Raw genomic sequence first — 27,814 nt, 5'->3', positions numbered from 1 at the left:
TAAGTCTGTGTCTCTGTGTGTGTGTGTCTCTGTGTGGGTCTGTGTCTCTGTAACTCTGTGTCTCTGTGTGTCTATGTCTCTGTAACTCTGTGTCTCTGTGTGTGTGTCTCTGTGTGTGTGTCTGTGTCTGTGTAAGTCTGTGTCTCTGTGTCTGTGTCTCTGTGTGTGTGTGTCTCTGTGTGTGTCTATGTCTCTGTAACTCTGTGTCTCTGTGTGTGTCTATGTCTCTGTAACTCTGTGTCTCTGTGTGTGTCTATGTCTCTGTAACTCTGTGTCTCTGTGTGTGTGTCTCTGTGTGTGTGTCTGTGTGTGTGTCTCTGTGTGTGTCTATGTCTCTGTAACTCTGTGTCTCTGTGTGTGTGTCTGTGTGTGTGTGTCTGTGTGTGGGTCTATGTCTCTGTGTGTGTGTCTCTGTGTGTGTCTATGTCTCTGTAACTCTGTGTCTCTGTGTGTGTCTATGTCTCTGTAACTCTGTGTCTCTGTGTGTGTGTCTGTGTGTGTGTCTGTGTCTGTGTGTGTGTCTCTGTGTGTGTGTCTCTGTGTGTGTGTCTGTGTGTGTGTGTCTGTGTCTCTGTGTGTGTGTCTCTGTGTGTGTGTCTCTGTGTGTGTGTCTGTGTCTCTGTGTGTGTGTCTGTGTCTCTGTGTGTGTGTGTCTGTGTCTCTGTGTGTGTGTCTCTGTGTGTGTGTCTCTGTGTGTGTGTCTGTGTCTCTGTGTGTGTGTCTGTGTCTCTTTGTGTGTGTCTCTGTGTGTGTGTCTCTGTGTGTGTGTCTGTGTGTGTGTCTGTGTGTGTGTCTCTGTGTGTGTGTGTCTGTGTTGTGTGTCTGTGTCTGTGTGTGTGTCTCTGTGTGTGTGTCTCTGTGTGTGTGTCTGTGTGTGTGTCTCTGTGTGTGTGTGTCTGTGTGTGTGTCTGTGTCTCTGTGTGTGTGTCTGTGTGTGTGTCTGTGTGTGTGTCTCTGTGTGTGTGTCTCTGTGTGTGTGTCTGTGTGTGTGTCTGTGTGTGTGTGTCTCTGTGTGTGTGTCTCTGTGTGTGTGTCTGTGTCTGTGTGTGTGTCTCTGTGTGTGTGTCTCTGTGTGTGTGTCTCTGTGTGTGTGTCTGTGTCTGTGTGTGTGTCTCTGTGTGTGTGTCTGTGTGTGTGTGTGTGTGTGTGTGTCTGTGTGTGTGTGTTGGTGTAGCAACCACACAGGTCAACTTGCTTCACCTTCCTATTGGGGTTTCTCATGCCATCACCAATGAGATGAGCTCTTTAGTCCTCTGCAGAGCGTCTCCTCTCCCCAGGTCCTCAGTTTCCCTCCATGGCTGCCATCATGTGATTGGGTTCAGGGGTGGGAAGACTTAAACAAATCTTAGTATGTGTGATAGTTTCTGTCCGGGGCTAATGCAATAGAGAAGATATTAAATGGGACCCCTCAGAGTGTCCTACCAACTACTGCCAATTCCTTACCTCTTCTGATGGTCCCAGATTCCGGAACAGGTCACAGTAGCACAAATCATTCATAGTAATTCCTCATGCTTAGAATTTTGCAGACAGCACACTCTTCCTGACTTGGCCCAACTCTCTCAGCGGTCACCTGTCTCCCAAAACACTCTTGTTCCCCAGTATCCAGCCACCTATAATATGACAGGTCTTTGCAAAGTGTGTGTCCCCTGCCCTCATCCTCCTGAATCACATCTTTGAGGGTCTCATATAGCCTAGGAGTCAAAGCTCACACTTCAAAACTGGCCTTCAAGGCTCTTCCCAAGTCTATCCCCGCTTCCCTTCCATGACTCCTCACAGTTGCTACCCAAGGCTTCCTGCAACCTCGAACATGGTGGCACTTTTACTTCTCACGGCCTGGGTGTACCCTGGGATGCTGACTCCACCCCTGATTGTCAACTCTTTCCTCGTTCTGTATAAACTCTCTCTGTGACCCACCCTGATACCCACTGTCCACCTAGATCCCACCCTAGAGCTTGTCCAGTGATCCGCAAACTTGGCTATATTTGTCTAGGGAATTTTCCAATGTCCACTATATGTCTGGAGTCCAGAAGGATAAAGAGGATGTTTAGAAAAAGGAAACAAATGAGAGAGGAAGTCCAAGGTCTGCCTGAATTCCTCGGCGATAAGGGCCAAAGGGAACTGCCCTGGCTCTGTCCTCCCAAGGGCCGTGGTTGACCAGATGACCAAAGGCCAATCTCTGGCAAAGAAGTGAGGCTACACAGACTAGGGTCAAAGACTTGGGTCCTATCTGAGGATGTGACTTACTGGGTGACCTCAGGTCCCTCTCTGGGTTACTATTTCCTCTACATTCTTCCAGACAAGAGTGTTTTATTCAACTAAACTTTGGCAAAGACAGTTTAGCTACTGGATACATACCTCTTCATGGTTCACAGCTGTCCAGGATTCCAGATCACCCTGGGGGATCCTGGATCCATGCCCTCTCCTCTCTCTGACTCAAAACCATGCTCGGAGGCAGTACTTCTGGAGAGGCAGTTGCATGGTGTCAGCCAGAATTTTATTAAAGAGTAGCAGGCAGAAGTGGCTAAGACCTAGGTGTCCCACAGTGACTCAAAAAGGAATGAATATCTGGAGAGATGGTTGTTAGTAACCTGTTTGCCTTGGAATATCAGAAGAGATGGTTGTTGGTAACCTGTTTGCCTTGGAATATCAAAAGAGATGGCTATTGGTAACCTGTTTGTCTTCTAAGCACAAATAATTGAGTTAGATCCCTGGAGCTGATATTGAAAATAAAGGAAGAAACAGAGGGAATTAAAGAACGGAGGAAGGGAGGGAAGGAAGGAGGAAGGGAGGGAGGGAGAAAAAACTGGGTGACTGGCAGGAACTTGAAATCTTAGTGCTGGGGGGTCTGAGACAGGTGGATTCCTGGGGCTTGAAAGCCAGCCAGTCCAGTTTGTTTGACACATTCTAGGCCAGTGAGAACCCCTGTTTCAAAAAATAAGGTGGACTGTGTCTGAGGAACAATGCAGTGGGTTATCTCTGGCCTCTATGAACACATTTATATATTTGTGCACGTGCATGTGCCCATATGCATGTGTGTGCGCAAACACACACAAATATGGAACACCACTTGGAAATCTGTTTGGCCATTACTCTGGTTTAAGAAGACCCCAAAAGTGAGGGCCAGCCATTGTTCTGTCCTCAGACTGCAAAAATAGGCACCTTGGGTTCCTGAGATAGGAAAATTAACTAACTAAACCATAAACAAAACTATTGGCTCTTGTTGTGGGAAGATCTGGTTTCAAACATAGCCTGCCTCCACTGTCAAGCAGCTCTGGATTTTCTCTGTCTCCATCCTGCCACTCCCCTCAGAGGCCTCATCTTCATGTTCTGTTTGTCAACAAGATTACCACAGAAGCCCCAGCCTCTGCTCCTTTGAGGTTTTTCCAATTCAGTGGGGAAAATTAAACCTACTTGCCTCCTAGCTTAATCCAAACTCCCAGGAGTGTGAGCCTTCTGGCTCAGAGAAGCCTGGTTTGGGCCAGGTGCCAGGCACTGAGGCCGGGAATGCTAGCTGCCTTAAATCTTGGTCACTCCAATCCTCGGCAAGAGGGTTCACCAGGAGCAGTGATGGGGCCAGGGTTCTCTAATGAGAACCTGGCACCAGAGGAAGGAAAAGTGATAGGGGATTCCCCTCTGTATGATGTGAATACCATTGGTTAATAAAGAAACTGTCTCGGGCCTGCACAGGGAACAGATCTAGGTGGGGAAAACTAAACTGAATGCTGGGAGAAAGGAGACAGAGTCAGGAGAGGCCATGGAGCCACTGCCAGAGACAGATGTGTTGGAAACTTTGCTGGTAGGCCACAACCTCGTGGTGATGCACAGATTAATGGAGATGGGTTAAACTATGATGTAAGAGTTAGTAAATAAGAAACTGGAGCTGATGTGCCAAACAGTGATTTAAATAATATAGTTTCTGTGTGATTATTTTGGGGCTGGGTGGCTAGGAAACAAACAAGCGGCCTCATTACAGCAAATTGGCACCCAACATGGAGCCCAAACCCATGACCCTGAGATTAAGAGTCTCATGCTCTACCGACTGAGCTAGCCGGGCACCAACAAGCAGCCTCCTTCAACAACAAAGCTTGTGAGGAGGCTTGTACACAGACACAGCAGGCAGCCACATGTCCCATCTTGCCTTCATGTCACAGCTCAGTGTGACAGAAAGCGAACATGTGAGGAAAACCCTGAGAGTCGTGTGGATGAGGCCAAAACTCCAAAGGTATCCAGCTATTGGCAGACTGGGCCTGGGAGGCCAAAACTCCAAAGGCATCCAGCTGTTGGCAGACTGGGCCTGGGAGGGTACCAAGGAGAAGCTGTGTGCTCCTATGCAAGCAAGGTAGAACAGTTGGCTGGCCCGCCCCAACTTCCTGACTACCCCACTCCCCACACCTGAGGATAAGCCAGTCACGGATCCCTAAGCCTTACCACTACAAGCATTCTGGCTGAAAGAGGTGACGCTTACGATCCCTAAGAGGACACACAGATGCTGGGTCTCCCTGAAGCTGCCTTTTCTTTCTATGGTTCTGCCAAACGATGCTCCATGGCAGCCCCGTGCTCCTTGTCAAATTGAGCAGGACTCAGCAGCCTGTGTCTGGACCCCAGCTGACTGGGTACCTTTGTTCGGTATGTGAGGTCTTGGTGGCAGGGACATGCAGAGGAGGCGGTCTTCCCATGGACCTGGACTAGGACAAACACAATGCTAGCTGGGAAATGATGATGCTCACAGGAATGAGAAACCTATTGGGGTGGGAGGGACACAGTGGCCAAGCCTCAGCTTAGACCTCTCTCTTGATGGCAGTGGAGAGAGCCAGGCCGTCTGCGTGCTGAGTCGTCGCTGGTATTGACTCATTTAGACCACTGTTCGAGTTCTGTGTAGGTCAGTGTTGCAGGATAGGGGTTCCTCTTGGAGGGATGAAGTAAATGAAGGCCCCATGTCTATGTTGTTTTGCTAGGCTTCCGTCAACAGGGCTGAGTCAGGGGTGGAGTGGGGACTGACTGATGTCGATTCTCCATGCAGAGACTGAGTACAGGGTGAGAGCAATGAAAGGGAGACCCAGCAACCAACATTCTCCATGCAGAGACTGAGTACAGGGTGAGAGCAATGAAAGGGAGACCCGGCAACCAACATTCTCCATGCAGAGACTGAGTACAGGGTGAGAGCAATGAAAGGGAGACCCGGCAACCAACATTCTCCATGCAGAGACTGAGTACAGGGTGAGAGCAATGAAAGGGAGACCCGGCAACCAACATTCTCCATGCAGAGACTGAGTACAGGGTGAGAGCAATGAAAGGGAGACCCGGCAACCAACATTCTCCATGCAGAGACTGAGTACAGGGTGAGAGCAATGAAAGGGAGACCCGGCAACCAACTGTGAGTCCCCCTCCGGAGCTTTTCCCGGGCCCTCGTGGAGACTGGGATGAGAAGACCGACGACAGAGGATGATTGCCAGGCGTGGTGGCCACTTCCTAAAGCCAGAGGCAGACCCGAGCTTCCCCACAGAGGCCTTCACCTTCTACATACCCGCAAACCCTCAAGACCTGCCACTTTCCCCTTGATCCCAGGCAGCCACCACTCAATCCCATATCTATCCCAGTGCCATGAACTGCCCTGCTGCCAGTCACCCAACCCTGATCCTGAGCCCGGACATGCTGGCATCCAGGAGAAACGCAAGGGCGTCTCCAACCCCTCTCTGACTTCCTAGAGGTTCAGGGGGCTGGTGGGGCCTGGGACTTCTTGTGGAGCCTCACTTACTCACTTTCTTACTTAAACCTCCCTGGTCCTCCTGGAATCTGCCTTAGCTTTTTCTGTGGTGAAGGAGATGGTGAGGTCTGGGTGAGAAGGGTCAGTATCCCTGTCCCAACGTCATGAGCAAAAGTGAACAGAGGATCTGCAGACAGAGGAGATGCAGCCAGACTCCTTCGTTCTGCCCGGGCTTGGCCCCAGGAGCTCGAGGCTGGCGTCCAGCATCTTCTTACAGGGAATCACTAGCGTGGCACTATCCACCCAAGGGCGACGGAGGCAGGGACAGAGTAGCTTAGTGACCAGCAGAAAGTCTAGGGGAAGGCTCTTTGACCTCTGCCTGCGGCTGTGCCTCCTCCAGAGTCTGGGTCCTTAGAGCAGCAGCATGGCTCAGGAGCAGAGACCTGAGAGGGTCCTCAAGGCAGAACCTGAGGGTCGGTGAGAAAATTTGGGGCACACAGGTCAGGATCAGGTACTGTCTAGGGCTGTTGTGAGGTGCAAACTGGAACTGGGATAAGGGCTCGTCTGGACCTAGGATGGGTTAGAGACTGAGGTTGGGGTGGGGGTTCAGTCTAGGGCTACAGTGAACATCCAGTGTAGAGCTCAGATCCGTGGGAGAAGAGCCGGCTCAGCCTTGGCTGGCCCCGGTCTGGCCCCTGCTCCTCAAGTCTGCAGATGAGGCTGACATCTCTGTCTGCTTTGTCCTCAGGGCAGCTGGGCAGCCAGCCCGCAGCAGGAGTGTGAGTACCTGCAGATGATTGAGATAGAGCGCAGGCAGTGCCTGGAGGAGGCCCAGCTGGAGAACGAAACCACAGGTGAGTGGAGTCCCGGGTTCCCTCGCGAGCCCAGTCCAAAGCATGAGCCTTTCATAGCCGTCAGTCGAGGATCTGGGCCCGAGCAGTCAGGAAACACACAGCAGAAGGGCCACAAGGCCTCAGTGCTTTTCTGACCTCACCCAGGTCTGGGAAGTTCCCAGATCTTATCTGGGAACAACATGGTAAACCACGGCTTTGAAAGTACAGACAGGTCTGCCCTTAAGGGTCCAGCCACGGCTGCTGGGCCACTTACGGTGGGAGATCTAGGGTACTCGATGGTAGAGACTTTCCGAGATGAGTCAGGTGCCTCTCCCCACCTGCCACGGGAGCACTCCCAAATAACTTCTTTGATCCCTAACTTACCTAGAGTGTAAATGAGACCAACTGGTCAGACCCTGCAGAGGCCATCAGGACAAACGAGGGCTCTGTCTACTTGGCGTGGTCACCCAGGGTTGGGCAAATGTGGAAAGGTGGGCAGGGTCTAAGGAAGCAGAGGGGCTGAGAGGGTGGAAGGCTCAAGGCTCACTGTGTTGGGAGAGAGCCAACACGGTGGGGCAGAGGCAGAAAGTCAGCTGGGACGCCATGCTAGGTCATCTCCCCAGGCTGCGCTTACTGTTACATAATGGGAGCAGGGAGCACCTGTCCAGCTTGCTGGCTCCTGGCTCCCTGCACCGTTCTGAGGCTGTTTTGTAATCTTTTCAGGTTCCTCCTTAACCCTGGTGCAAAGGCCTCCTGTGCTCAGGAGTGTATGTAGTTATGTAGCCTCACAGATGGGCCTGGCCTGGGCCACACTTTATGGCAGGATGGCCCCTGACTCCTGTGGCCCTGAAACTGAAGCTTGGGTCAGCAGGTGACTTGACCTACCTACTGTCTATATGCCCCACCCTATGCTGCCAACTGCAGGCTGGTCTCAGCAGGCCTCAAGATGGCGTAGGAAACCTGGGAAGCCCAAACTCCAGAGCCCACCCCACTGCAGCTCAGACCTGTCCCCAGAATGGGAAATGGCCACCCTCATGAATTCAGTGAGGTCACCACTGGCACAGGGTGCCTGTGCAGTGCCAACGCCCTGTACACGGCAATCAGCCCGGGATCTGGAAGAAGGCAGGCATAGGTTACAGATTTCAGGTCTGCCCTGGCAGCTGCTGAGGCTCTGTACACATTGGCATGGGCACAGGGGGACACCTCTGGCCCGTGTCCGTCTGAGGCTGCTCCTGCCCCTCCAGTCTGCCACTCTGCCTGCCTCTAAGTGCACCAGTGTGTGTTCAGTCTGTACACTGTGTCTCTCCATGTCTCCTCACGTGGTGGCCTTCCCATGCCCATTCATGTATGTTGGCATGTGTGTGTCTGGGGTCAGTATGTCTGGAAGTACATGTAAGTATGTGTCATTATGGATGGAACATTATATAAAATTGACTTACCTGGGGTTTTGTGCCTGTCTGCCTCTCTATCCATCTTCTTAGCCTCTTAGTTGGTTTTCCTATTGGGGTCTTAGCCCTGAATGCGCACACATTTCCCAGACACAAAGTTATTTCTAGAAACCAAGCATTTTCATGGCTATCACTCCTCCATGCTTCCCAGCCCAGCCACCCCAGCAAACCAGCGCTGAGCTGCCCCCTGCAAGGAGTTTCCTAACCGGCACCCCTATGAGTCTCATTTCCTCAGGTCCCTTGTCTGCTTGATGACCTGGGCCCTGTACCGGTTCACAGCATTTGACGCCAACTGCAGAGTGCCCACAAGGCATAGCCCAGTGCCCTTCTGTTCTGTCTCACCTCTGGTGAAGCTGAGCACAGGACCCAGCACCCCCGCCCCCGCCCCCGCCCCCGCCCCCAGCTCAGGCTGGCAACTCTGAAAGCTCGAGGTCTGGCAGGGACCCAGACACAATAGCTGGCCTGCAAAACAGGGTGTGCCCAGCACTGTCAGCCTGGTACAGAAAGTCCAGCAGCGGCCAGTTTCCCAGAGAAATGCTACCAAGCCCTGAAAACCAGGAGAGGAATGTGTGAATAGGCTAGCGGCACAACCACACCTCATCCTGCTGCCTTGCCTCTGTTTCCTCATCTGTGAAATGGACCGGTTATATAAGCTATTTGTGTAGAGACTGAAACAATGTTCAGACATTCCAGGCCTAGAGCTTGTTGGTGTTAACTGAAACAGATCCTAAATCATGAGCAGGTTTTCCCAGCCTTGGGGGGGGGGGGGGGGGGGGCGGCTGCTGTACGTACTCCTAGGAGCCCAAGATGGACCATCAGCCAAAGCAGCAAGCCATGGGGCTCAGGATAGATGGGGGATATGTTAAAGCGGCCGGCCCACAAGAAGAGAGGCTCACTCTGGACGGCTTCCTTAGTCTTCACTGCAGATACTGCTGCAGCACCAGGAGGCCCCCCACCCCCCCACTCCCCTCCTTGACTGCCACATGATCGCAACCCTGAGAGTCCAGAGGCTCTTCTCCCAGGTGGGTGCATCCCTCCACCTCCTCTTCCCAGGCCCCCTTCTTGGGAACTTGTGAACCTTCGGACCTGGGCTGGTCTGGGCTTGGCCCGGCTGGCATTGACTTTGACTCTGGGGTTGGGTTTCCTGAGCAAATCATTGGGGCTGGCAGCATTGCAAAAGACAGCCTCAGCCTCCTTCAGGAGAGGTGTCCAGAGGAGTTGTAGACCCCCCGGGAGACGCCCCCTGGCATGCTCACCAGCCGGATCGCAGTACTTTGCATGCAAGCTCTGTGAAGAGCCCGTGAGCTCCACTGTACCCCGCGTCTCACGGGAACATCTCCACTGCTGCCCTTACTAGTATAGAACACAATTCAGAAGACGCATACTTGTGTTTTTAAACAATGATGGTCTCTAACAGAGCCTCTTGGGATGGAGCTTGCTGTGTGAATGTGGATGAATAGCCTTGTTTGTGTCGAGGAGGCAGGCTCGAACTGTGGGGTTGAATTGCTTGAAACAGCTGCTGGTAATTTGGTAATAGAAGATTTTGAAATCTAAATGTCTGTTTTCTCACAAACCATAAGAATGAAGGCCGCTCATTGTGCTGCCAGGAATATACGGCGCTCTATAAAAGAGAAAAACAGAAAGGAGGGTGACGTATCAAGTGCCGTGTGCGTGTGCAGGCGTGATGGCTGTAAACCATAGAGGAGACAGTCTGAAGGTTGTGCCTATAAATATAAGCTCTGGGAACGAGAGAGCTGTAAATGTGGATTGGAGTAGACAGCTGTGCTCGACACTGACTCAGATAGCCCGGCGGTAGGTGACACGACCATCTCACACTTTGACCAACTCTCGGTTAAGTTCAGAACACAGTGCAAACAGGCTTTGCTGCCTTTTCCCAGGGACAGCTTTCCCAGAACACTCCGCAGTCAAAGCCACCGCTCTGGAGCACTCGGATGCCAAAGCCTCAGCTCTTGCCATTCAAAAGGATTGACACCTATACAAGTGCCCAGTGGCTCATCCAGGAGGAGAGACAGTGTGCCATGGAGCAGAACCAGCTAGGCTACCTGCCTGGCATCTCCGGTGCTTGTCTCTCAAATGTGGATGTAGCTCGGTTGGCAGTTAGCAGGCACAACAAGCCCTGGGTTTGATCCCTAGCGTTGTATAAATGGGGCAGAGTAGCACACACCTGTAACTCCAACAACACTCAGGAGCTAGAGACAGGAGGACCAGAAACCCAAGGTCTTTCACAGGGCCAACCGGGGCTACCCAAGGCCCTGTCTAAAATAAGTAAAGAAGTACGTGATGCTGTGTAGGGAAGCTCCATCCCTTATGGGGAGAGGACCCTCTTTCCCTTCCCATCAGAACAGGACCTCTGCAGCCTGGACAGAAATGACCTCCACTGGACAGGAGACCCTCTAGGAGAAGGAGGAGGAAGAGTGTGGTCACGGTGCCCATTTGTTGACAGTGTGTCCTCTGCGTTCACCCCACAGGCTGTAGCAAGATGTGGGACAACCTCACCTGTTGGCCAACTACTCCTCGGGGCCAGGTGGTGGTCCTGAGCTGCCCCCTCATCTTCCAGCTCTTCTCCTCGATTCACGGTAAGAGCCCTGGGCTGGAGGCCAGAAGCCGGGCCGTGCATTGTGAGTGGGGCCAGCGAGGGGGCTTTGCCAGTTAAGGAACCTGGGGGGCTTCACGGCTAAGAATGGCATCGAGAGGACTCGTGGGATTTGATTAGCTCTTCACATGGAGATAAGCGTGTGGGAAGGGCTCGCTAAATATTTGCCCAGCAATTGATAACTGATTGACTGGCAGGTCAGATTGAGTTATGCCTCCCATGTTCTGTTGTCTTGGTTATGACTCAGTCTGTCACAGCCTGGGACAGATGACCTTTAGTGCCCTAGGAAACCGCCACACAGCTTTGTTTATGTACCTTGTCATGCTCTATTTGATCAAGCATTCACATGTAAGACAGAAAGGGAAAGGAGGCCCCCTTAGGACCCCCAGCCCACGATCAGTCCGCAGATGAGGTACCTCCCATCACTCTGTGCCCCGTGCTACACGATGGGAAGGAACTTTGGAAACTGCTATCTGCCTGGCCTCTGGGAGTTACCGTGCTACGGTCACACCTTTAAGTGAGACCGTAAACAGATGTGTAGTAAATGGGCAGAGATTCTAGGAGGGAGAAAGAGGGGGGCCCTAGTGTTGAGGATCTGAGGGGATGTGAATGAGCTACCATTCCTTAGGTACAGCCCTCACCTCAGAGCACACCTGATAGAAAGATTTCAGCTCCCAGGACCCAACAGCCAAATGACCTTGTGAGGTGAACAGCCTATGCAGCAAAACGTTTTATTATTTATTAAAAATAATAAAACTATTATTATTGTTAATCAATGTTAATAATACTCTAGTTCTGAAGCTGATGGAAAGAATTGGGAGACTCTGGCCAGTGACCAGATATACCAGAGAGTGTGGATGAAAGGGTATAAGCTGTCACCTTCGGTCCCAAGGGGGCATTTGCAGGAATGGGTGAAGGGTGATGCCAACCCCCACTCCTGACCTTTGGGGTGACAGGGCTGAGGAAAGCATGCCCCCTACAAGGAGTGTCGGTTCTTACAGAAACTAAAAGTAAGAGGGGTTAGTAGGAAGTCTTCTACTTTGGCTGGATAAAATACTTGCAGGAGGGCTGGGGGGATAACTCTGGGGGAAAACTCTCGCTGTGCAAGCATGAAGACTTGAGTTCAGTTCCCCAGCACCCTTGAAGTACAGACATGTGGAGGGCGTCTGCAATCCCAGCATTCTCAAGACAGAGCTGGCAGAGATGGAAAAAAATATCAGGTGGTTGGACAAGTCAGTAAGGTCCCAGGTGGCAGGCTACAGACACAGTGCCCAGTCTGGTGAAGGTACCGAACCACTGAGGCAAGACCTGGGACCAGGTACAGATGGATGGAGAGACAGACAAGTAGATGAATGGACCGGTGGACAGAATTCAAGTGGGCCATGCCAAGCAGTGGGAAACATGCTGAGCTGCAGCCTCGAGGATAGTGAGGCATTCTCTGCGCTTTGGCACACACACACACTGGGTGTTCAGATAACTGGTCGGTGGGGCCACCCTTGTGTTAGGTGTCCTGCTCCTAATGGGGTCCAGGTGAGGGAGGTTTTGAACTCTTCCTTGGTCTGGGTGTGTTTGACCTGGTTCTTCTGACATGGCCTTGCTCTCTCCATGGGCCCACATGTTCTTAATGTGCTCTGATCAGTAGAGAGTGTGATACCTTTCTGTTTGCGTGACTAAGTCACCCATCAGTCTGTGCCTTCAGGTTGGTGCTGCACAGGTGGCCATGACTGTGTACACAAACCAGAGTCTTCCTGCCTCTGTGTTTGCACTGAAAAAAGGAGGATCTAAATTCCGTTTTGTAAAATGGAGTTATGGTAATGTCTGCACTGAGCCTGTCATGGGGTCCCCAGCTGCCCTGTGGGGACTTCTCACCTCAGGGGAACCCCAAGAGCCTGGGTCTGGGAGCTGGAACCCAGCAGCACCAAGGCACGGTGTGAGCAAGACTATGTACTCTGCCCTGTGCCCTGCACCCTGCTCCCTGCACCCTGCACCCTGCACCCTGCACCCTGCACCCTGCACCCTGCCTCTAAACGCTGTATCTTCCCTCTGTCCATCACCTGCTTCCAGGACGCAACGTCAGCCGCAGCTGCTCTGAAGAAGGCTGGTCACAGCTGGAGCCCAGCTCCTACTACATTGCCTGTGGGATGGAAGACAGTGCATCTAGTGTGGATGAGGTGAGGGAGCCTTGGGCTTCTCTCCACCCTGCAGTCCACCTTCCTCAGGCTCACACTTGGCCCCTGGCTCCCCCAACAGGGGACACACAGGACTTTCATAGGATCACGGGGGGGGGGGGGGTGCTACACTCAGAGCAGCCAAAATTGCAATAGAAACCCCCATGCTGGTTTGCCTCTCTATATCTGTAATCCCAGCACTTGAGAGGCTGGGGCGAAAAGATCACGAGTTTGAGGCTATCCTGGGTTATACAGGGAGATTCCCAAAATTCTATTATTTTAAAAAATAAATGAGTGATTGGCAAGCGGGAGGGAGTTGTAAGTTCCACTCGTTCCCATGCTGACATCCAGCATGCACAGCAGAAAGAAGGACTCACTGGGGACACTCTGGGCACAGGGTCCATGCGTCTATGAAAACCGGGGCTTAGCTGCTCTTGGGAGTCCTGAGGACATCTTCCTTGTGTAAGGCAGGGGCACCAGGAGAGTCTATAGCCAGCCTATTCTCCACCAACAATCCCCCAACTTCTACCCAAAACCCTTGCCTGCCTCCCCCCAGCAACAACAGACGGAGTTCTACAGCGCCGTGAAGACTGGCTACACCATCGGCTACGGCCTGTCCCTTGCCAGCCTCCTGGTTGCCATGACAATCCTGAGCCTGTTCAGGTGAGGTAGAGTCCCAGTGTGCCCCTCCATTGTCTCACCCTCAGACAACTCCCAGTCCCCACCCTTGCCTCTGCCAAGCTAACCATCCCAGCCTCAACAGCAGGTGGCCAAGATGTGGCCTCTAGAGTGGTCTTGTTCCCTTTCCTCTATACCAGACACCTGAGGGAGAGCCTGCCAAAACACTCTTGATGCCCGGGAGGTTGGGGTCTGGGGGTTGTCACCTTGGAGGAAGGGCCTGTAATACGGGGTTGGGGGCCACATATCTTCCCACCACCTACCTAATGTACCGGTATGGCACCAGTCAGGGTGGAGTGGTCCAAGGTCCCTGCTCATCCCAGCTGGATCTGCCCCTTGCAGGAAGCTACACTGTACCCGAAACTACATCCATATGCATCTCTTTATGTCCTTCATCCTGAGGGCCACGGCTGTCTTCATCAAGGACATGGCTCTCTTCAACAGCGGAGAGACAGACCACTGCTCCCAGGGCTCGGTGAGGACCCAGCTGAACCCCCCGCCCCTGCTCCATATCCTCCTGTGCTTCTGTTCCTCAGCCTGCTCCTCCTCTTCTTTCTCCTCTCTCTCTGCCCCTCCTCTCTCCTCTCTCCTTAAGGACAGAACCACGAACACTCTGACTACCCCTCAAATCCACTCCTCTCTCAGCAGCAGCAGGTTGCTAAGCCATCTGGAAGTTCACAACTCTACCTCTGCTAGTAAGAAGTGCATGTGGTCACCTCATGGTTAGGGCCCAGATTCCCACACCCCACAGTCAGGGCCCAGATTCCCATACCTCACAGTCAGGGCCCAGATCCCCACACCCCACAGTCAGGGCCCCCACACCCCACAGTCAGGGCCCAGATCCCCACACCCCACAGTCAGGGCCCCCACACCTCACAGTCAGGGCCCAGAGCTCCTTCCTACCTCATCGCTGGTTTCTGATCTAACCTCAGGCAACTCCCTGCCTCAGTTTCCCCATCTATGCAAGTACTCCCCCACATCCCTCCCAGCTCAACCCTCTGCTCTCTACACTAAGGTTCTGGTCCTACACCACTGTCCTTCCCCCCTGGATCTTGCTGACTGCCCCCTCAGCCTAGTCCTGGGTGTTCCTGGGGTTAGGAGGCTCAGGGAACCTCTGAGGAATCCGTCGTCCGGGCTCTGGAGAGTCTGTCTCTGTATTTGTTACTCTTTTTTCATTGCTGTGACAAAAAACTCAGTGTGAAGAAAGAAAGGTATGTTTGGTGTGGAGGTATAGTCAGGCATGCAGGGTCACATGACCCACCGTCAGGAAGCAGAGAGATGAACACCAATGCTCACTTTCTCCTGTTCATTCCATCTGGGACCCCAGCTCCTAGAATGGTGCTTCCTGCCTCCTCAATTAACTAAATCTTTAAAACTCCCTCTATTGTCGGGCGGTGGTAGCGCACGCCTTTAATCCCAGCACTCGGGAGGCAGAGGCAGGCAGATCTCTGTGAGTTCGAGGCAAGCCTGGTTACAATAGCTAGTTCCAGGACAGGCCCCAAAGCTACAGAGAAACCCTGTCTGGAAAAAACAAAACAAAACAAAAACTGCCCCCTCTCAGACATACCTAAGGCATGTCTCCAGGGTCTTCTAGATTCTGTCAAGTTGATGCTATTAACCATCATAGCCCTCAAGTGACTCAGAGGACCCCACCCCAGGACAGAACTTGAAGCAGCCGGGACTCCTTTCTGTGCTGTGTTCTCAGGAACTGTAGCTCCCCCAGAGAGGCCAGAGAGGCAGCACACTTAATCCGGATCAGCAACGCCAGCTTCCACTGGTGGTGAGCTCCCAAGAGGGTGGAAAACCCTAGGGTCACTCCACAGGCTAGGGCCAAGCGCAGGGCTAGGGAGAGGCCGGCAGCCTCCAGAGAGCTTGTCCAGCAGCATGGCTGGATCTGGCTTCCTAACCCGTGTCATGAGCAGCTCTGCAGTGTCCTCCTAGGTTGGTGAGGCACGCCTGCAGCTGGAGAAACAAGAGTGTGACCCAGGAAAGGACTTCCCGGTCATAGGGAGGGGAGGGGAGGCTGCTCCATGGGGGTGCCTCACAGCCAGCAGAGGCCTGAGAGGGAGGGGAGATAACCCCGCTTCTGTGTGTAGGGGATGGAAGATAAATGGCTCCCCTGGGAGGGCGGCTTGAGGCCGTGAAATGAGTGAGTGGATCTGAGAGGAGCCGGAGGCCCAGGAGTCCTTCAGCCAGGCCGCCCAGAGTCCTTCAACACCCTGCTCCATGTCTTCCCACCGCCCGGTGTCCAGACCATTTTCCCACCAGTTCCTGTGGCTTCCTGGAGGAAGATCTGCCCCTCGCCTTCTCCGTTTCCTCACTTCTGCCTCCCTTCCTCTCTTAGTTTTCTATGGCTGTGGTAAACACCATGACCAAATGCAACTTGGGAGGAGAGGGTTTATCTCGTGTTACAGCTTCTAGTCTTTCACGAAGGCTCTCAAGGCAGGAACCTGGAGGCAGGAACTGATAAAGAGGCCAGGGAGGGGTGCTGCTTACTGGTTTGCTCCTCACGCCTTGCTCAGCCTCTTTCTTGTTACCCCCCTTGACCATCTGCCCAAGGATGGCACTCCCATCATGCCCCAAGCCCTCCCACACCAAACATCAATCAAGAAAATGCCCCATGGGCCTACTCACAGGCCACACTGGTGGGGAAACTCAGCTGAGGTTCCCTCTTCCAAACAGACTCCAGATTGTGTCAGGTTGACAGAAAACTAGCCGGTACCCCTGTTCTACCCTTCTGTCAGCCTGCACTACACTGTCTCTGAGCCCCCTTCAAAGCCTCAGCTACACTCTTTGGTCAGGGAACTCCTGAGGTCTTTAGCAAGGATTCACCCTCAGGGTCCCATTTCCCACAATCCTCACTGGAGGGAGCAGGGAGCAGTGGGCTGGCTGTGCGGAGAATAAAGAGGTGGGAGGCGGGGGAGTGGGGCTGGGGGTGCTGGGCTGGGTGGGCAGAGACCAAAATGGAGAGAGGAAGGAAGACAGGGCGATTAGAGGGAGCAGGGCTGCATGAGTCCTGGGCCGGCTCAAAAAAATGGGGGTGCTATATGGGTGGAGTGGTTAACAGGTGGCGAGAGAGCTGGGTGGGTGGAGGGACAGCTAGGTAGGTGGAGGGACAGCTAGGTGGGTGGGCGTGTTGAGGGATGAGCAGATAAACAGTTGATGAATGGATGTCTGGACGGTAGATGGATAGATGGCTGAGTTCTCATGAGTCAGGAGGTCAATAAATGGATAAATGGCCAGGCATAGTGGCTCGCACCTATAATCCCAGCATGCAGAAGGCTGTGAGTTGGAAGGCAGCCAGGGATACATAGTGAGTTCTAGACCGGCCTGGTTCCGGTGTGAGATTGACTGAAAACACACTCAAGCATGCATAATGTGCACACATAGACAAATTTCTGGCGGGTGGGTAAGTGGGGAGGCATATACACATACTTCCTGTATGTCTTCCTGTCCGTCTATTGTCCAATTTTTGGACATTGTGACACCATGTTGTTACCAGTCAAGCTCAGACTAGAGAACCTTAAGATCGAGTTACCAAAAATATGACCAGAAGAAAAAAAATCTCCTAACATCTTAAACGGTTTTACCATTTTGTGTTGGACCTCATCCACGGCTATTCTCGGCCACATGCAGCCAGCCACAGGCTGAGAACTGGGCATGCCCAGAGACATGGGATCTGTAGCAAGAGGATGTACAGAAGACACATTGACAGACGGATGATTCAAATTACCAACTTAGCCCAGAGTGCCCAAGAATATAAAGACGAGATCATAGGAGGACCCACTGTGTACGTCTCAAGAGCCTGACTGGGAACCGACAATAATGAAGTTGGCTGGGCCACAACCGTGTCTGTCCCCACAACCAGAGGCTCAGCGGCCAAGGACCTGCCGTCCCTGAACCTCCCTCCCTTCGCTCCTCCCCGCAGGTAGGCTGCAAGGCAGCCGTGGTTTTCTTCCAGTATTGCATCATGGCCAACTTCTTCTGGTTGCTGGTAGAGGGTCTCTACCTACACACCCTGCTGGCCGTCTCCTTCTTCTCCGAGCGGAAGTACTTCTGGGGGTACATACTCATCGGCTGGGGTATGGTACCAGGGAGGGGGCAAGGCTGGGAAAGCTCACTGGGAGGTGGGAGGGTGCAACCCGAGCCTGCTCATGACAGCGGGGTGAACGTCCTCAGAATGTGTGACCTTGAGGGCATCCCGCATCCCAGACTCCCACAGCTATGCAATGGCACAGGGCCTGAACAAAAACATCCATCTCCCCATTCTGATCCTGACACGCAGGACCACTGCTAATATAGAAGGGTTTAAAATCAGAAAAGGAAAGGAAAAAACCTGCCTAAGTGGTCACAGACCCTCGGGCTACCCCTCTTGGAGGGTTTTCACCCAGCAAACAGCCTGTGTGACTGTGGGTAGCAGCCCTAAGCATCCACCCTCTTCTCTCCCTCCTCTCTGGTTCCTTCTCCACTCTCCCTGTGTTATCTGCCCACATTTCCTTCCCTTCCATTCTTCTTTGGCCCTCACAGGGGTGCCCAGTGTATTCACCATGGTATGGACCATTGTCAGGATCCATTTTGAGGATTTTGGGTGAGCTCTTGTTCCATCCCCTCCCTCTGGCTACTGTCATTTGGGGGCAGAGTCCCCGGGAACGATGATACTGCCCAGGCTTGGCAGGTAGAGAGACCACAGAACCGAGTCCAAAGCAAGAGGCTGGAGGGAGATGTGGGGAGTATCAGACTCTGGGCATGGGGACAGAGCCGTAGACACTTGGGGGATGGCTGATTCTCAGGCTGAGGACTTCTCCCCGCCAAACCTCTGTGGTCTGTTCAGGTGCTGGGACACCATCAACTCCTCACTGTGGTGGATCATAAAGGCCCCAATCCTCACCTCCATCTTGGTAAGCCCTCCTCTCCCCACTGAGCCCAGAGTAGACAGCCAAACACAGAACACACAGGAAATAGGTCAGAAGGGAAGCTCAGGTTTCTATCACCCTCCCAGGCCTTCAACGCTCCCTCTAGAGCAGGTAAATTGGAGGGCGGGTCCTCAGGAGAGTCCCCAGACAAAAGCCCCCCTCCAAAGGGAGGGGATGCAGAGAGGTACTATAGAGGGGTGTCCAAGCACTGGGGGAGACAGCCCAGCATCCTCTAAGTGACCAACACTGGCGGTCCCTCATTAACAGGTGAACTTCATCCTGTTTATCTGCATCATCCGTATCCTGGTTCAGAAACTACGGCCACCCGACATCGGGAAGAATGACAGCAGCCCGTACTCGTAAGTGTGGGCCCAGCACCTCAGCTCCAGTCTTCCACCCTGGACCCTCAGATCGTCCCCTACACCTCACCCCACTCCACTAGAACTACCCAAAGCCAGACATTACTCTTATTCAGACTCAGCAGCCACTGCCTGTCGTCAGGCTGTCCTGCTTCTGAACCCCACGTCTGCTACTCTCATACTCACCCAGTGTCCTTGACGCTCAAACCTGCTGCCCCCCAGGGAGCTTGAGGGGAATGAAAACCCTGTGTCTTCTTCACACACTGTGCCCAGTCCCTGACCTGTACCTGGTAGAGAAAGGCAATGCAATAGATGCCTATAGGGCAGGTGATGCTCCCAAGAGCTCCCACCACGAGGAGGGCACATTCAGTACTCCTCAATGATAACAGTCGTACTTGCAGGTTTCATGCCAGACACAAGCCAGGAGGTCTCCATGCATCAGCCCATGTCACACTCAGAGTCCCCTATAAAACGTTCCCCACTTTGAACAAAAGGCAGACGCACACTTCCTCACCCTCCGAGGTTTAGGGTCTACCACTATGGGCAGGAAAGAGTTGTGTTTACTTTCCTATGGCTGCAACAAAGGACCCGACCAACAATTTCTGGAAGGAAAGGTCTGTTTTTGCTCCTAGTTCAAGGGTGCAGTCCGTCATGGCAGAGACATGGCTGCCGAGTGTGAGGCCACTGGTCGCATGGTGTCCACAGTCTTGAAGCAGCGAGAGATGAACGCTGGCACTCAGCTCACTTTCTCCTTCTTATTCCGTCTGGGACCCCATCCTGTGAGAGGGTACCACCAGTAGTCAGGGCGGTCTCCCCGCCTCAACCCCATCTAGAAATCCCCTCTCAGACACACTCAGGGGGGTGTCCCTTCTGCGATGCTGAATCCTGTCAAGTTGTCAGTTGGTGTTAACGGTCACAGAGGGCCACAGTGTCCGTGGGACAGTGATTGAGCTCATTGCTTAGAAAGAGGAGGACCATTCCCTATGCTGGGCACTAGGAAGACTGGCAAGTTCCTATAGGAATCGGCACTTTTACGGACAAGGGAAAGAAACACAAAATGTGGCCAGGGCACCTGTGCAAAGGCCCATAGGACCCTCACATTCACCGTGGCCATGGAGAACGGAGGCCCACCGTGCAGCCCAGATCAGCCTGGCAGTCCCACAAGGGCCCTCCAGTCTGGAACCTAGGTGTCCTTAAACTGGCCTCTGTTAGGGGAAATCTCAGTGGTGGTTGGAAGACTGTCTGCTGGAGAGTCACGAGCTGCTGGATTTGGGATTCTATTCTGGAATCCTATGGTTGTCAGGCCTGAGCTGAAGCTTTCTCCCATTCCCGGTGTGACAGCATTCTGTACCCAGCAGACTGTGTGGGCAGAATGCCACTCTCCTTTCCAGAAGGAAACTTGTGGGCCTTGCCCACTGCCGTTCTGCACACGCTGGTGTCCTTTACCCAAGCAGCCTCGTTTCCCAAAAGTCCAGCTGCAGTGGGCTAGAATATGGGGGGGGGGGGCAGGACCCAAACTGGCCGTGGCCAGGTCTGTGTGGGTGAGACAGAAAGAGACAGCTGTCACTGGCAGAAGGGGGAGCTGGAGCTGGCAGTTCCTGAGGAGGGGCTGTCAGTTCCCTCTTCAATTTAAAGAAAGCTTCCATCTGTCAGCCTCCGAGTGTGGGATGGGTTCATGGCCAAAGAGGTGTGGCTGGGAGCCAGGCCCAAGAAGGAGGGGAAGAACGAGGGTGCATCTGCATAGAGCTTGGAATGAGAATCTCAGCACAAGGCAGGAGAGGCGGGGGGCGGGGGGGACATGTGTCCCCATCGCACCCACATCTCCCGGGAATCAGGAAAGCATAGCCCTCACTTCCTAGACCAGCTATCAGGTCAGCTGAGTGTACACACGGAGGGACAGCTGAGTGCCTGCAGAGAATGCTGACCCTGCTGGCACCAAGGTGGCAGAAAGACAAGCTGGTCCCTTGGAGCAGGACTCTGGAGGAGGGGTGCAGGCTCAGGGACAGTGGCAACTGCCAGAGATAGCGCCACAGCGACAGAGGGGGCCACAAGCCTGTGTTCATCGCCTCCTGCACTTTGGGCACATGTGAGCAGCCTTTTGGCAGGGGAGACCTCATTCCTCAGAGCTCTTGTTCCCCAATGGAGCTAGTGTCCATGGTATACTTAAAGTTCTTCGAGGAGAGAACATCTCTGATATGGCTGTGTTGGGCATGCATTACCCCACTCTTCAGGTAGGGGAGACTGACCAGGAGGAGGGAGACTGGAAAGTCTCACCTCTCACTGTTATATCCTCAGTGGTCTTCCTCCAGAAGACAGGAACGGAGGGAGTTTAATTCTCTCGTGTGTTCCCCCAGGCAAGGAGGTAGGGGAAAGAGAACAGGAACACTGACAGACAGGGGCCAGGAATGATGTGGGTGTGACATGGGGATGGCGGAGCCACTGTTTGTCCTCACACGATCTGGTCATCTACCCGTGTGAATGCACACACCACAGCCTGCCTCTCCCTGTCTCCAGGAGGCTGGCCAAGTCCACGCTTCTGCTGATTCCCCTGTTTGGAGTTCACTATGTCATGTTCGCCTTCTTCCCTGACAACTTTAAGGCCGAGGTGAAAATGGTCTTCGAACTTGTCGTGGGGTCTTTCCAGGTACGGATTCTAGTCTTTTCCTTGTCATAAGTGCCTGCTCCGTACTTACTGTCTTCCTTAACCAGGGGAATAAGGGGCTGTGGGGAGTGGTGGGGTGGGCTGGGAGAGCCTAGGGTCTCTTTGCCTCACCTCTCTTGTCCCCTTCTTCCTCAGGGTTTTGTGGTGGCGGTCCTCTATTGTTTCCTCAATGGCGAGGTAAGTGCCTCCCAGATCTCTGCGGCCCTGGACCAGAACTCCCAGGCTCTCCCAGGCCTGCTGGGATCATTGAGAGCAAGGGCAGCTTAAAGCTTGCCTCTCTCGGGAGTGGTTCTCTTGAGCCCCTAGCGCCATAGTTGCCTGGAATCTCACTTTAAAATACACTCGAGGACACAGCCTGCACTAACAACCCTGGGTGGGGTTAGGAGCAGGGCATCAGAGGTGGATGACTACTTCCAGTAGGCTGGTGTGGGCTGAAACAGGAAAGATGCAGTGCAGCCACAAAAATGCGCTCAAGTGGGTTCCTGGATGAAGAATTGGGGTACATTCTCCAGGCAGTACCCCTCGGCCTCCTTGCACTGCGTCTTGTACCCTTCCTCATCCCACCTTCCCTCTCTCCAGCTCTCCTGAGTTGACTCACTGACTCCCAAACCCTGTCCCAACTCTGCTCCTCTCCCAAGATAACAACTACACCTCTCAATTTAATCTAGGGATTTATCTATGGCTAGCTTATCAAGGCTGTGCTGGAACTCCTGCACCTAACCACCACCCTTTCTGCCTTAGGTGCAGGCGGAGCTGCGGCGGAAGTGGCGACGTTGGCATCTGCAGGGTGTCCTGGGCTGGAGCTCCAAATCCCAGCACCCGTGGGGAGGCAGCAACGGCGCCACGTGCAGCACACAGGTGTCCATGCTGACCCGTGTCAGCCCCAGTGCGCGCCGCTCCTCCAGCTTCCAAGCCGAGGTCTCCCTAGTCTGACCGCCAGAGGCCGCCAGGCCCCTCTGCACCCTTCCCTCGCCGGCCCCTGGAGAGGTCTGCAGCAGGCGCCACTAGCTCCAACCTTGGGTCTGGAAGTATTGCTTTGCTGCAGCGGGGGACCAAGTCCATTCAAGTTGGAGATCAAAGAGGTCCAACCCTGGAGGAAGCGGGGAGGGACCAGCATTAGACTCCGACTCCAAAGGTCCCTCTGCCAATCATGCCGACAAAATCTGCATATGCCTCCCTGGAAAGCAGCCGCCTGTCCTTAAAGCTTCGGGACTCTTGAGGGCAAAAACGTTCTGCCCTGTTCGTGCCTAGAATTTCACTGTGGCCCTCAAGTCGATTTGGGTTAAGTGTTGCCAATGAGACTCCTCTCCGAGGATGCAATGCAGTCCCCTCCCCGAGTGTCCTGCTTTTATCTGCCAGCTCCTCCTGGTGGGTGAGTTCCTCTACCTCAGACAGATACGGTTGTGACCTGGAGTTTCGGTTTGGGGACCACAGCTGTGCTGTGATCCTCACTCAGGGTTGTCGGTATATTCTCGGACCTGGGAACTCAGGGACCTACCTTTGGGAAGGGAGAAGACAGCCCCAGCCAATGCTCACCAAGTGGCTTTGCCCATCAGATAGGATCTGTCACACCAGCCTTATGCACAACCAAAGCAATAGCGAGCTGCCCACTCTGGGTGCTCTCCTACCAACTACACCAACTCCTGCAGCAAGGGCCAGAGACGTGAGCCCACAGGTAGGGAACAATCTTAGAGAGAGCAGGTATCTCTTCCTGTCACTAATGCCAACATAAAGACTTCCTTTTTACATATTGTGACCTGCTGGATTCTGTTGGGGTTGTATTACCAGCGATGTTATTACCCTCATCCCCTAGTTCCCGTGCCTCCTTAGAGAGCGGCTGGGTGTGGCACTGACTTCGGGGCTCAGGACATCTTATGTTCCCCCCCACCCTTGCAGTCACACAGCTTCTAACCCAAGCTGGTGTCAGCAGGTCCCCTCAGAACTGCACCAGGCTTGTATGGCAATAAATAAATATTGGCTCTAGCAGGCTTAGTTCCCCTGGCCATGGTGGGTCTCCTGCTTCCTCTCAGCAAGTGTGTTATCCCTGCTCCAGTGAGAGATGGTTCATTGAAGCTACTGCCCTTCTGGCTTTGGACAGAAGCCCCCATTTCCATGGGAGTACCTATCCCCAGAGTCTTTGACTCACACTTGAGTGTGAAGAGGTTATAACTGGCCCCGTTGTGACCCTCACCCCCTAAAATCCAACTGGAAGGAGACAGATTCTGCCTTGAACCAAATCAGAGCAGCCAATAGAACAATCAGAAACAGCAAGGTTTCACGGTCATTCCTGAAAACACAGCAAACAGAGAACACGAGGACCGGGTCGCTGTTGCCTAGGAGCCAACTGGGAGGGTTAGATCAGTGCAGATGGCCCAGTCCAGGTCAGTAAGGAGAGGCTGTGTGACTAACGGAAAGGTTTAGTGTGACGCCAGCAGGTCAGCGAGATGACGCTTCCAAGCTTCTGGTTCCACTTTGTAAACATGTGGAGTTGTCTTGCTTGGCGAGCCAGACATGAGAGAGGCCAGGCTGGTACAGAGGCTCGAGTCTGCCTACAAGGCCTGTTCAAAGGCTGCTGCCACTTGGTTCATCCCAGGACAGATCAGAAATATCTTCTGGAGTATGTGTAGGTCAGAAAGGAGCCCCTGCCTAAAGAATAGGCCCCAAATCTCCAACAGTACTGTGCTGTGATGTGGGGTAAGTCGTGGAGTCCTGGAGCAGAGCAGTTCCTAGTCAAGAGGGCAGAGCGAGTAGAAGCAAGACCCAGCATGTGTTCAAGAAAGGAAGGGCAGAGTTAGGGATAAAGAGACTGGAAGCCTTGATTGGGAGCTAAGGAAACTTGTGCCAGTATCCTAGGTTAGTGGCAGCTGTGACAGCCGCGGGGTAGGAGTGACCACAGGCAGGACTATCCCAGTCTCTTCCCCAGTGGCTCTGTCTCAACCACGCACCTGTCAAACCAGACCAAGTCATCTCTAGTGCCATCTGGTGGACACTTTGAAGACTTCACCAACTTTGACTACGTTAGATCTTTCACTGGGAGGCAACCTACACAGACAGGAGGCCTCCGTTCTGCGCTCCCAAGAGTGAGCCTGAAGGTGTGGGAAAGACTGTACCCAGGCCAGCCCCACACCTCCCCTCACATCAAACTGCTGGCCTCACGTTAGTCCTGCCTTGACCCAAAGGAACTTAATGGAACCCAGACTCTGGTGGTTCCTTAAAATTGAACCCTACCTACAGTCTCTAAGGGCAAAGGCCAGTTAATTCAGGCACCATCTGAACCAGGGAGGCTCTGTCCGCTCTGTAGGAAAGACCTGTTTGCAGGTAGTCTTCTCACTCTGGGGTACAGCCTGTCCAAGGAGGCTTATCCACCTGCTAGCAGAACATCACTGAGGTGTTTGGGGGCTAGGAGAGGTCTTAGAATCCCAAGAGAACATGTTTAGGTGTCACAGATACGTGAATCCAGCCTAGTAGGTGTTGGGGTGCTTACCAGTAAAGTCAAAGAGAGACAAAGAGGTCTATCAGATGAGGTCAAGAGATGGTTGGGGGTTGATGCTGAGAAGGACCCAGGGTGTATGTCTGGAAAGGATGCTAGGCCATCAATAGGAAAGGGAGGAGGTCATCTGGGGAGACAATGGCCTGGTTTGAGACATGTTGAATGTAATATGTGCAGGGTATCTGAGGAGAGACCCTCTAAGGCTACTGGAAATGTGACCTAAAGGGACAGAAGGTGGGAAGAGCAAGGCAGCCCCTTGGAAGAAACAGTGAGTATAAGGGCAAGACCCCAGGCACCAGCACCCCCGGGGGCGTGCTGGGCACAGTGGGGTGAGGACTCTGACTCAGCCCCTTCATCCTAGCTGCCACGCAAGGTCTTGTTTTAATGAGCAGTGGCGAGCTTCTCCCCGCCCCCATGTGGGAACAGGAACAGCTCTTATCTCTCTGGGGGAAGGGGAAGGGGCGGAGCCACAGCTGCCAGTTATTAAACACGGCGCTCCAGCCAGGGATGGTCAAGATATTAATAGCCCCGGGAGGCTATGACTCTGAAGACACAGACTCCCAGGAAAAGGGATGCATCAGGAGGCCATCTTGGCAATGCCCCAGCCTCCACAAAAGACAGATGGGATAACCAAAATCCAAAGAAGAAAAGTCGTTGTAGAGGTTGATGTTAAGCCCAGCTCTCCAAATCCCACAGCCGTGCCTCAGATACTCTAGATATTGTCAAAGATGGGATCATTTGGATGTGCCCTATCTGGGGACGTGAGAAGGTCAGGCCAGTTAGTAATCCTGATTCTGTCTTGATATATTGTTCATCCCGTATTTTTGCATTAACTTTGATATTTTAAAATACTGTATTAAAATATTATTTACCTTGCTGCTGTCTTTGTTTGCCTGCTTTGATCCCACACTCTCAGCAACGGCCTCTTTGGGTCACCCAGGTCTCAACTCCAGGAGTCCCAGCACCCCTGAGTTTCAGGATGCCACAGTGGGATAGACACTGAGGGGCTCCAGGCTGTCCTGTGTGGTTTCCGCAGGGGAGGTCGCCAGGCTAACCCTGCAGCTCTCACCAGTGTAGACCCCGGTGTTTATACTGATCTCCTCAGTTATTGTCTCTAGACTGTAAGGTGCCCGTCCACGTCCCAAGGGTGTACTGACCTCCTCAGTTATTGTCTCTAGACTGTAAGGTGCCCGTCCATGTCCCAAGGGCCCTGTTCTCAGAAGCTCATCCACAGGAATGAAGGATATGCCTTATTAGGAAATAGAATCCATCTAGGACACATCTACAGATCACAAGGATGAGGAGGAGAGGTCATGAGGCCATCTTGTCAATGCCCCAGCCTCCACACGGGACAGGAGGGACAGTGAATATCAAGAGAAGGGATTCAACTTGACACAAACTAGAGACACCTGGGAGGAGAGGGGCTCTCAGTTGAGGAATGGCCTCCATCAGACTGACCTACAGGCATGTCTGTCTGTGGGGTGTTTCCTTGATTGTTAACTGATGGAGGAGGGTCTAGCCCAGTGTGGGCAGTGCCACCCTGGGCAGGTGGGTCCGGGTTATATACATACAGAAGGTCGCTGAGCAGACACAGGGAACAAGCCAGTAAGCATTGTTCCTCCGCAGTCTCTGTTTCAGTTCCTGCCTCCAAGTTCCTGCTTGAGTTCCTGCCTTGGCTTCCCTTCCCTTCTCTCAAATCCTCTTCTAGTCAATCCGTAGCTTCATGTGCCCCTGAAGCCTGCCTAGGAGTTGGGGGAGGGGCTCCTGTTTCAGTGGTGAGTGGGGGCCACATTCCTTCTTTATCAGTTTTCGTTCCTCCCCTCAAGATGTTCCAGCAATGAGACATGGCCTCCTGTGTCAGCATTCCCTTCCCTGCCCGGCAGTTCTGCAGTGTCTCCTCTCCACTCCTTTTGGAAATAAGACTTTCCCCCCACCTTTTCCAGGGATAGAAAAGACCAGCGGCTCCCAGGAGTGGGGCTTTGGAATCCCCGCTCTTTATTGCTTTCACTTAGCAGGGCTTCTTGTCAACTGTGTTTCTCACTGCTGTGCCAAAATAGCAAAAGCAACTTAAGGGAGAGGTCGTTTGTCTCCTGGCATTGGGGACTCAGTTCATCACAGCAGGGAGGTCCTGGGAGGAAGCGTGCAATGCCACCAAGACAAAGCTGGTGCCCACAGTCAGGAAACAGAGACGAATCCTGGTGTTCAACTTGCTTTCTCCTTTTTTACCCAGCCGGAGACCCCAGCCCCTGGGATGGAGACACCCACATTCAGGGTGGACTCCCCTATCTCAGTCAAACCTTTCTGGAAATGTCCTCACAGACATACCCAAAGGCACATCTTCTAGGTAATTCCATATGCCATCATCGCCATGAAGAACAACCGTTACATTTGCACACCACTTGCCCTGTGCAAATCTAAGATACTGAGGACGGGGCGAGGCTAAGACCATCCCAGGATTGATACTTGTGGAAATAAGGGAGAATGGTCACAGAGGAAAGAAACAGGTGGTAGGGCAGAGTCCGGTCTCTGTGGCCAGGTAGGGTAGTCCCAAGGCTTCCCCTGTGTTGGGACCATTTGGAGTCCTGGCCTCCAGCTGCTCTTCCCTGCCAGAGATCTTTACTTTCCTTCTGATTTGAGTTACTGAAAGCTGTGTCAAAGTTGTTTACCAGCTCTGCTTCACGAGCACGTGTTGCCTTGGCCTTGAGGATCAGAGGATAAGGTTTTCACCTGTTGGCCCACTTGACTGTTGGGTATATAAGCCTCTGTGGCACTACTGAATAAAGGGCTTCTTACCAGTGACTAGAGGTCCCTGTCTCTGTGTCTGTGTGTCTTTGTGTGTGTTTCAACCTCCAGCCCCTTGCCCAAAGCTCACCAACTGTACGGTAGTGCATAGAGCACAGACAGGTGCTGTGCGCTGCACCCCTAGGCACTGACAGCACAATCGG

At 53.2% G+C, this 27,814-nt stretch overlaps 1 protein-coding gene across 2 annotated transcripts in view; it reads left to right on the top strand.

Moving 5' to 3' along the window:
- Positions 1-25,746, top strand: part of Vipr1 (vasoactive intestinal peptide receptor 1) — a 32,907-nt gene extending 7,161 nt beyond the window's left edge. Inside the window, exons 1-13 of one of the 2 annotated variants that reach the window (XM_041676971.1) lie at positions 5,253-5,339; positions 6,453-6,558; positions 10,475-10,582; positions 12,664-12,770; positions 13,324-13,430; positions 13,788-13,920; positions 17,374-17,527; positions 17,973-18,033; positions 18,277-18,343; positions 18,626-18,717; positions 21,232-21,361; positions 21,515-21,556; positions 22,121-25,746. In XM_041676971.1, coding sequence (XP_041532905.1) covers positions 6,498-6,558; positions 10,475-10,582; positions 12,664-12,770; positions 13,324-13,430; positions 13,788-13,920; positions 17,374-17,527; positions 17,973-18,033; positions 18,277-18,343; positions 18,626-18,717; positions 21,232-21,361; positions 21,515-21,556; positions 22,121-22,312 — 1,254 coding nt within the window. In that variant the 5' untranslated portion in view covers positions 5,253-5,339; positions 6,453-6,497 and the 3' untranslated portion in view covers positions 22,313-25,746. Of the gene's footprint in view, positions 1-5,252; positions 5,340-6,452; positions 6,559-10,474; positions 10,583-12,663; positions 12,771-13,323; positions 13,431-13,787; positions 13,921-17,373; positions 17,528-17,972; positions 18,034-18,276; positions 18,344-18,625; positions 18,718-21,231; positions 21,362-21,514; positions 21,557-22,120 lie in introns of those variants that run through there. The other variant, XM_041676970.1, reaches the window with a different exon arrangement.
- The last annotated feature ends 2,068 nt before the right edge of the window (positions 25,747-27,814 follow it).

The sequence above is a fragment of the Microtus oregoni genome, unplaced genomic scaffold, assembly GCF_018167655.1.
Source record: "Microtus oregoni isolate MIOR12 unplaced genomic scaffold, Mior012 000028F_ref0000031, whole genome shotgun sequence".
Classification (NCBI taxonomy): domain Eukaryota; kingdom Metazoa; phylum Chordata; class Mammalia; order Rodentia; family Cricetidae; genus Microtus; species Microtus oregoni.
This window is presented reverse-complemented; position numbering and strand designations above follow the sequence as displayed.